Raw genomic sequence first — 8,837 nt, 5'->3', positions numbered from 1 at the left:
CTAGCAGGACAGAAATTTCACAAATTGGCAGAAATGGCATCCTATGACAGTGCCTGAGCTGTTCATTGCGGACCATTCTACTGCCAGTGTTTGTCTATCAAGACTGCAAGGCCTTGTGTAATTTTATCCACCTGTAAGCAATGGGTGAGCCTGAAACTCCTGAACTCAATTAGAAGGAGTGTCCTAATACTTTGGTACATACACTGCATTTACACAGTTATTTTCTTCTTAGTATGTTGCAATTATTCACATTAGGCACAGATGAATGCAGAGTTGGACTTCATTTCGAAAGGGCCCCCAGATCTTATGAAACATATTACTTTTCTTTTTGATTGTGTACATAAATCTCATGAGGCAGCTCTCTTATCCATGAGCTTAAAACTGGGCAGGTTAACTTTCTTCCAATGCATGACAATCGGAAGCTTTGCATGCAGTAAGCAGAGATTTACAAGTATGGATTTGTGGTTTCTTAATAATATTTCTGGGCTAAAACCCAAAATATAAAGCTTTGGTTATGCTGGAACTACTTTACCATTAATTTTGGACAATTTATACAGAGCGTTGTCAGAAATCTAATTCAAGCTAATGCCAAATTGTAGAGCACAATTCACTTTTGTCAAAATAACTCAAGTTAGAGCGTTATTAATTAAAATGACCATTATTTTGTATGCGTATGAAAAGCCACGCTGTTGGGATAGATCGGGTGAAGCTTGTTCACACCATTAAGGTTTACGTGTGTTAATGGGCTGCTGAAATGTTAAGCTGCTGTTCCCACAGTTCTAGCTTTAGTTAAGTTAATGCTGCGGGCGATCACTAGCTACTAGTGCCTGAAGTTAGTCTAGCTTGTCCAACCTAGCAACAGTTACTATGAAAACAATGCCTTTGTGGGCGGAGCACAGACAGAGGAGCTAGAACAAGTTATTTGTAGTGCAGAGGACTGGCTCTTGCTGTCTCGGGGGTAGAAATACGGAGATTTTCACTACTTTTACACTGTTTGACTGCAACTTCGCTAAGTACACCTCCTCCGTTTCATCAGCTCCACTGACCAAATAGCGTCACTTTGTAGTTTGTAGGACCCCATGGACCCTCACAGAGCAGGCACTATTTGGGTGGTGGATCATTCTCAGCACTGCAGTAACGTTGTCGTGGTGGTGGGGTGGTGTGTTAGTGTGTGTTGTGCTGGTATGAGTGGATCAGACACAGCGGTGCTGCTGGAGCTTTTAAACACCTCAGTGTCACTGCTGGACTGAGAACAGTCGACCAACCAAAAACATCCAGCCAACAGCGTCCTGTGGGCAGCGTCCTGTGACCACTGATGAAGGACCAGAGGATGACCAACACAAACCGTGCAGCAGCAGATGAGCTATCGTCTCTGACTTTACACCTACTAGGTGGACTGACAGGGTAGGAGTGTCTAATAGAGTGGACAGTGAGTGGACACAGTGTTTAAAAACTCCAGCAGCACTGCTGTGTCTGATCCACTCGTACCAGCGCAACACAGTTCCAAAAAATCTGATTGGTCGCTGGCTGGTAAGGTTAATTATTCTAGGGGTTCTATATAACACCAAAAGGATTCTTCTACTGTATTCAGCCCGACATTGTAAGAATAGCAGCACTCTTTTTTAGAACTCCTTTCAAAAAGGTTCTATACAAAACCATACGTTCTCCATCAAGCCAAAGAACCCTTTCACCTTTAAGTATACAAAGGATTCTTTGAGTGTTTATGACTCTATATAGAACCCCTGAAGAAGGTTTTTCTAAGAGTGTGGTCATTTTTAAAGACAGAGACCACCCAGAGACCCTCAACCTATTGTCATTAGTTCCTTTCAGAGGTATGTAGGGGGGTGGGGGGTATAAATAGAGAAGTCAGAGCCCCCCTGTGCTCCCAACCCCTCCAAAAGACCCTTTAATAGCGCCATAATAACAGGTCAGTTGGAATGAACGGACACTGGGCACAGGGGCTGGTAAGTGTTAGAGCAGATACTGAAAGCCTTTCTGTGTATAAGCGACGAAAGTAGATTTGATTATGGCCTTAATATGCAAATTTAAGGCGAATGCAAATCTGAATCCTCGAGAAGCGATTCATTCGCCTCGCGCCGCTGATTCCGTGAACTAATGGTTAATGAGTCACGCGCCGAGATCGCTCGTCTGTTTCTATTAAGTGGCGTCTTCATTTCGCCGATCACTCGCGCGCGATTCTCCGGGGTGCTCGAGCAGTGAGACACCGGGCGCGCACCGTGCATGCATTTTTAACACGGCGGCTCTGACGTAGCCCCTCCTCGCGCTCTGCGCGGGACGGGACGAGACGGGACGGGACGGGAGTAGGTGCAGAGCATGCACCACTGCTGCACGCGGGCATTTCTGCACAACGCCACAACGGTTTCTGCAGCTGGTCTCGTGCGGTAATGTTGAAGAGTGCGAGAGCGCCAGCCGGCAGACGGTGACCGGAGCTCGCGAGGCACCGGTCGAGAGCTCCGCAGCATGACTGGACGGTGAAGAGGGACGTTTTTCACGTTTCCCTCGAAGACCCGAAGCACGCGCGACTCGCCGGTCGGCTCAGAATGGGCGCGTGCCTTGCCGTCCTGGCGGCGCTCGCGCTGCGTGCTTGCCAGGCGTCGCGCGACTGCGGCGACGTGCGCTGCGGCGAGCACGAGCGATGCTGCGCGCGCGGCAACAACAGCACCAGCAACGGGAACGGCAGTGGCGCGGCGACGCGCGCGTTCCTGGACGGCGCGGGCTGGCTGGCGCGGAAGCTGTCGGGCGTGCTCATCCTGCTGCTGCTCTTCGTCATGGGCTACTTCGTGCAGCGCGTGGTGTGTCCGCGGCCGCGCGGGCGGCGCGAGAGGGCGCGCGCGTCCCAGGACACGCTGCTGACGACGCCGCCGCCGCCGCTCGAGCCGGGTGCCGAGTTCACGTGGCCCGCGCCGCTGCCGCCGCCGCCGCGCCTGCCCGCCTACGACGAGGTCAAACACCTGCCCACGTACGAGGAGAGCGTGCAGGAGGTGGAGGAGGAAGAGGAGGAGGAGGAGGAAGGACTCGGGGGGCGCCGCTCCGAGGATAACCTGCTGGAGGCGGCGGGACCGCTGCGGAGACCCCGCGAGGAGAGACGGACGGCCGCGCGACAGACCAGGAGCTCCAGGAACTCTGTGTGATGGACAGCAGTAGTGAGATCACATTTAAAGATCCCTCATTAATAAAGCGTAAAAATATCGCAGTACAAAGTCACAATTATTTAGTCTTTCCAGGGATGACCTGCTGGAAATAAGCTCCAGATAGAAAAGTAACACTTCTTTACATTCAGTCAAACAGCAGAGTTCACCTGTTTTACAGAGAGAAAAGTTTCTAGTATTAAACTATTCAGACTCCTAAATTAAACTGCATTAGAAATCATTACATTCACAGTCATCTGCAAAGACATTTTCCTTGAATGTTTTGCAGTTTAAAGTGTCATTTCAGCATTTAAACTGTAAAAAAAGCAAACATTTGGTATAAAATCTGGCGGTTTTCAGCCCAAAATGACAAAACACACATACATTTCCATTCTTTCAAATGATAAACTACTATAAAATAGTTCCAGGTAGAAAAGTAACACTAATTTGCATTCTGTGAAACAGTATTGTTTACCAGTTTTACATTTTTTTACAGTAAAAAAAAAACAAACAAAAGTCTTGTAAAAAAGGGAGACAAGTGTCTAGTATAAAACTCATCAAAGACTCATAAATTAAATTGCATTAGAACTCATTAAATTCAGTCATCTATGCTACATTTTTCTACAAAAAGGGGGAACTGATATTTCCCTTCATTCTTTTGCAGTGTAAAGTGTCATTTTGGTATCTTAACTGTAAAAAAGCAAACATCTGGTAAAAACGTGAGAAAAGTTTCTAGTATAAAACTTTTCAGAGACCCATAAATGAAATTGCATTCAATTCACAATCCTCTGTGTTCTTTAAAGCACTACATTTTTCTACAAAAATTTGTAAAGCTGACATTTTCCCTTGTGTTTTTGCGGTTAAAAGTCATTTTAACTGTAAAAAAAAGCAAACAACTTGGTTAAAAAAAAACGTCTGGCAGTAAAGTTTTCAGACATATACAGACATGTTCATTCGTTCAAATTACAATGTTTACCGATTTTACTATCAAACAGCTCCCGGCAGAAATTTAACACATCTATCAAACAGTAAAGTTTACCAATTTTCTGGAGTTTTTTGTTTACCGTAAAATATAAAATTCTGCAAAAATTCTGCTTGAAAGAGTGTGGGAGAAAAGCTGCCAGTAGACTATTAAACAACATGCCTGTTAAATGAGAGTATAATTCTGTAAAGACATTTTTGCTGTAAACAATTCTGGAAAAAGTCACTAAAAAGGCTTTCGACAAAGTTGTGAGCAGAAAATGGACAGTAAGTTTTGTTTTCTACATGTAATATTTATGACTACTGTAGCCAGTTTCCCAGGCATGGCAACAAATGGAATTTCCTCGGTTGAAATATGACTGACGACCAATTTACAGTTTGCTTCTGTTATTTTACAGGATGAATAATCCTCTTCTGTAATTTTGCCTGTAGAGAATGTAGAAATTTACAGCACATTAACTGAGAAAAGACAACGTGGCAGCGTTGAGCCAACAGTTTGCCACATGCAGAACTGTTTCACTGTGCATAACTTCTTTTCTATGCATATGTACCCTGACGCTGCACCTGTGAGGGAGATAATAAAGGCTCTGCGATCAATACAGCTTGTTTAATGGAAGAGAGACAAAGGGGGCTTGGGCCAGTCATGGCTGTGGAAAAATATCCACCACTAATTCAGGTATTCTGGTCCAACAGATAATTAGGGATGTTTTGAGAAACTCCGCTTCAAAGCTTCAAGAAACTGTTTATTCGGGACAGGGTGCAGAGTTCCATCTCGAGAGGTTGTTAACAGAGCGCTTCAACTAGTTTACCTGAAAGTAATGGTTATCAGATCATGACCGATCAAAACATGCAGCTTGGACTGGGCAGATTCCCCCCACTCCCTCATTGTACAGGCCTCCTTGTAAAAGCCACCCTTTTTAAGGGTCACCATAAGCTTTTCTAAGAACTCTGTGGGCAGCAGAACCACAACTGCCCATTTAAAGGGGAATTCCACCAAGTTTTTTTTCTTTTTTCGCTCAGTGAAATGGTGCATTTTAGAGAAAATGACCAGCTTGGGTTTCTTTACAGTGGTGATGATAGGAACCAGGGGTCACCATGTCTGCAACACAAATATAGGCATTTTATCTACTGTCCAAGGCCACCAGTGAACCTACACTGTCTTCTGAGTTTAATATGAACGCAGATGATGGGAAAGTGATAGTGATGAGCTTTCTTTGGAGACTACTTTGTGTCAGTGTCCATCATGTGCCTCTGTTTTTTCTTAAATTCATTTTTAATAAAAAAGTTCAGAGCGGTTTTTCAAATAACGTCTTAAGAATTGTACCTTACGGTAGCCTCATGCGTGTCATAGGCTGTAAGTGCTGACAAGCTAAACATCTAAATTTATCGTGGACATTGTGTCTGCTCCTCCTGCCCATCCTCGTCCATCACCCCATGATTATCACATTTTCCAAAGAGGATTTCTTTGATTTCTCTGTTTCTTCCACCACTACCTCTAGATCTTGTTTGTTAATTTTTTAAAAGATTGGTTTAATGTTTTTCCTCTATTTTGCTCCTTAGAGTGGATTGAACTTAATAACAGAAAAAGCGTTCATTCAAATTAAAAATGTATCTCATAACTTTTATGGTACTTTATAAAAATGCAACATAGTCTACAGAAGAAAACAATGAAGATTTTCTTAAGAAAACCTTAAGAAAATACAACCCCGTTTCCAAAAAAGTTGGGATGCTGTGCCGAATTCAAAGAAAAACAAAATGCACTTATGTGCAGATCTATTTAAACCTGTATTTAGTTGAAAATAGTACAAAGACAATTGAGAATTGAGAGACATTTTATTGTTTTTTGGAAAAAAAAATACACGAACATTGTGAATTTCATGCCAACAACACTTCAAAAAAGCTGGGGCAGGGGCAGGTTTGCCACTGTGTTTCATCACCTCTTCATTTAACAACACTCTGTAAGCGTTTGGGAACTGAGGAGGCACTGCTGTAGTTTTGAAAGTAAAATGTTTTCCTGTTTTTGTTTGATACAGGATTTCATCAGTTCATATTTCATTAGTTCACATTTTTCTTTTAATAATGCACCAAATGTTTTCAGTGAGTGACAAGTTTGGACTGAAGGCAGGTCAGTTCAGCACCTGGACTCTTTAATATGGAGCCATGCTGTTGTCATGGAATGTGGTGTGACCTTGCTGTCTTGCTGAAATAATCAAGGCCTTCCCTGAAAAAGACGTTGTCTGGATGGCAGCATGTCGCTGCTGTCGGGACAAAACCTTGCATCTCCATTTTTTAACGTCTTTCAGTTTTTGTTAGAATTTGAAAATACCTGTCGCCCTTTACACTGTGTGTAAATTTCATGATGAATGGACAAACAGCAATGGCTAAAAATGACTTGGGGGGGGGGGGGGGGGGGGGTCTAGTTCCACTGATTTACATTAAAAGTAAAGTAGGTTTTTTCCTTACCACTTTGGAGATACAAGGGTTTGTGCAACGATATGTTGCCTAAACATGTATATACCACTCAGCATTAATGATGCCTTCACAGATGTGCACGTCATCCATACCATGTGCACTAATGCTCCCCTAAGCCATCATGAATACTGGCTTTTGAACTGTGCACTGATAACAAGCTGAGTGGTCTTTAGCCCGGAGGACACATCGTCCATGATTTCTAAAAAGATTTTCAAATGTTGATTCATCGGACCACAGGACACTTTTCCACGTTACCTCAGTCCATTTTAAATGACCCCAGGCCCAGAGAAGGTGGCAGCGTTTCTTTATCCTGTTTATATTACAGCTTACTCTTTGCATTTTTTTTCCTTTTTATTTTTGCATAACTCTAAAACGAACTGTTTTCACAGACAGTGGTTTTCAGAAGTGTTTCTGAGCCCATGCAGTGATTTCCACCATAGAATCATGCACAAAGATCACATCCAGCAAATACTGTTTTGTGGCCTTGTCCATTGCAAACAGAGATTTTTCCAGATACTCTGAATCCTTTAATGTTACTATGTACCATAGATGATCTGAAGTATTTGTTGCCTTTGTTCTATCTTCAATTACATATAGGGTTTAAATGATCTGCACATCACTGCATTTTATATTTACATTTTGCACAGCGCGCCAACTTTTTTGGAAGTGGGGTTGTAATAAAGATTATCTTAATAGGATATTTTATTCTTATGAATTTCATAGTTTTTGTCTTAAGAAACTTTGCAAGTCTTTTTCTTATGAAAGCTTTCATGAATCTGGAACCAGTTTCCTGTGAACAACAGAGAAGAATGGAGCATTTCACATCAACCCACTTCCTAATGATCTAGATTTGGAGAAAGTTCCCTTTCATTAAACCAGGTTCAGAAGATGCTCTGAGGTGTTGTGGATGTCCAATGCTTTGCTTTAAAGTCAGTTAATTGGAGGTTAAAAGCCTGAGGGTGCCTGAAGAACGAAAGAGCATAATTGGATGTATCGCACTTCAGAAAATGGAAAAACAACACAAAAGAACTCATGCAAGGAATTGACAGTTTACTTGGTATACACCCAAAACAGATGGTTCTTTAGTATAGAAAATGGTTCTATCTAGAACCATGAATACTCAAAGAACCCTTTGCATGATTAAAGGGTTCTTTGCATCATAAAAGGGTTCTTAAGATTGATAGAGAATGTAGTGGACATGGTTCTGTTCGTTCATTGTAACAAGCCTGACATCTTAACCGTAGAGAAACCTTTTGGATGCTATATAGAACCATCAAAAAGGCTCTATATAGCACCACACACAGCTCATTCTCCATCAACCTGAAGAATCTTTTCATGATGCAAAGAACCTTTAGCCATGCTTATGGTTCTTTGACTGTTCATGGTCTATAGAGAACTATTTTCTTTACTGAAGAACCCTGGAAGAACCATCTTTTTTGACAGTGTACCTATATTTAAATGCCTTACGAATAAAGCATTAAGATATTATATTGTTGCCAAATTGCTCACTCTTGCAGCAAAAGCCTTTTTAGGATACTCCAGGTCAGTGACCATGACTGTCCAGCTGTGCATCAGATGTGTTCCAACCCAGATCTAGTCTAGTCTAGTCCAGATCTAGAGACTGATTAGTTGACTCAAGTGAAGAAACTTAAAAAGCAAGATCTTTGTTGGAGACCTACATTCCATGGAGGTCCATTACAAAGAAATCCAGGTTCTTCTTTGGTAGCCCTGCTAACGTTGCACTTAGGTTTTTCATGAAAACATTCTTGTTTTCTTCTGTGCTATGTTTATTTTAGAGCTTTGTGTTCTCTTTTTTACTCAGTGTTCTCCCCAATTTGGTTGCATCTTATTTCACCCGCTAACCAAGCTTCCATCACACAACATTACCAAGCTGGGAGCGTGACGGCTAGCACAGCCTCCTTCGAGAAACGTGACGCTACACTGTATCTCTTCAAGCTGCTGCTAACGCAACAGCACTGGACAGCTCAAAGCACTCAGAGGAGAACGCCAACTAATTCTGCTACAGCAACAAGCTGAGAGGGAGGACCATCCTGACCACCAAGAGTCAGTGAAGACACTTTTGCGCCTCTGGATTCCCAAGATCACTCAGGGATCAATATGGGGATTGAACTCACAACCTTCATCGATCAGAGGACCAACACTTAGGTGGTTGCACCTCTCATTACCCCATTTCAGAGCTGTACTAAAGTCGCAAAACTTTTGAAGGATGTACAC

The 8,837-nt window shown here is 42.7% G+C and overlaps 1 protein-coding gene across 1 annotated transcript; it reads left to right on the top strand.

The window, feature by feature from the left end:
- The first annotated feature begins 2,165 nt into the window (after nucleotides 1-2,165).
- On the top strand, nucleotides 2,166-8,602 carry LOC119266101 (uncharacterized membrane protein C3orf80 homolog). Its single transcript, XM_037547751.1, has 2 exons — nucleotides 2,166-3,164; nucleotides 8,425-8,602. Exon 1 carries the CDS (start codon nucleotides 2,562-2,564, stop codon nucleotides 3,150-3,152), a length of 591 nt encoding a protein of 196 aa, XP_037403648.1. The 5' UTR covers nucleotides 2,166-2,561; the 3' UTR covers nucleotides 3,153-3,164; nucleotides 8,425-8,602.
- The last annotated feature ends 235 nt before the right edge of the window (nucleotides 8,603-8,837 follow it).

The sequence above is a fragment of the Pygocentrus nattereri genome, chromosome 19 (genome assembly GCF_015220715.1).
Source record: "Pygocentrus nattereri isolate fPygNat1 chromosome 19, fPygNat1.pri, whole genome shotgun sequence".
Lineage (NCBI taxonomy): Eukaryota > Metazoa > Chordata > Actinopteri > Characiformes > Serrasalmidae > Pygocentrus > Pygocentrus nattereri.
Note: the sequence above shows the minus strand (reverse complement) of the source record. Positions and strands in the feature narration are given on the sequence as shown.

Bases quoted from the DNA above. Each gene is read 5' to 3' on its own strand.
- LOC119266101 (XM_037547751.1), top strand. From the start codon at position 2,562: ATGGGCGCGTGCCTTGCCGTCCTGGCGGCGCTCGCGCTGCGTGCTTGC.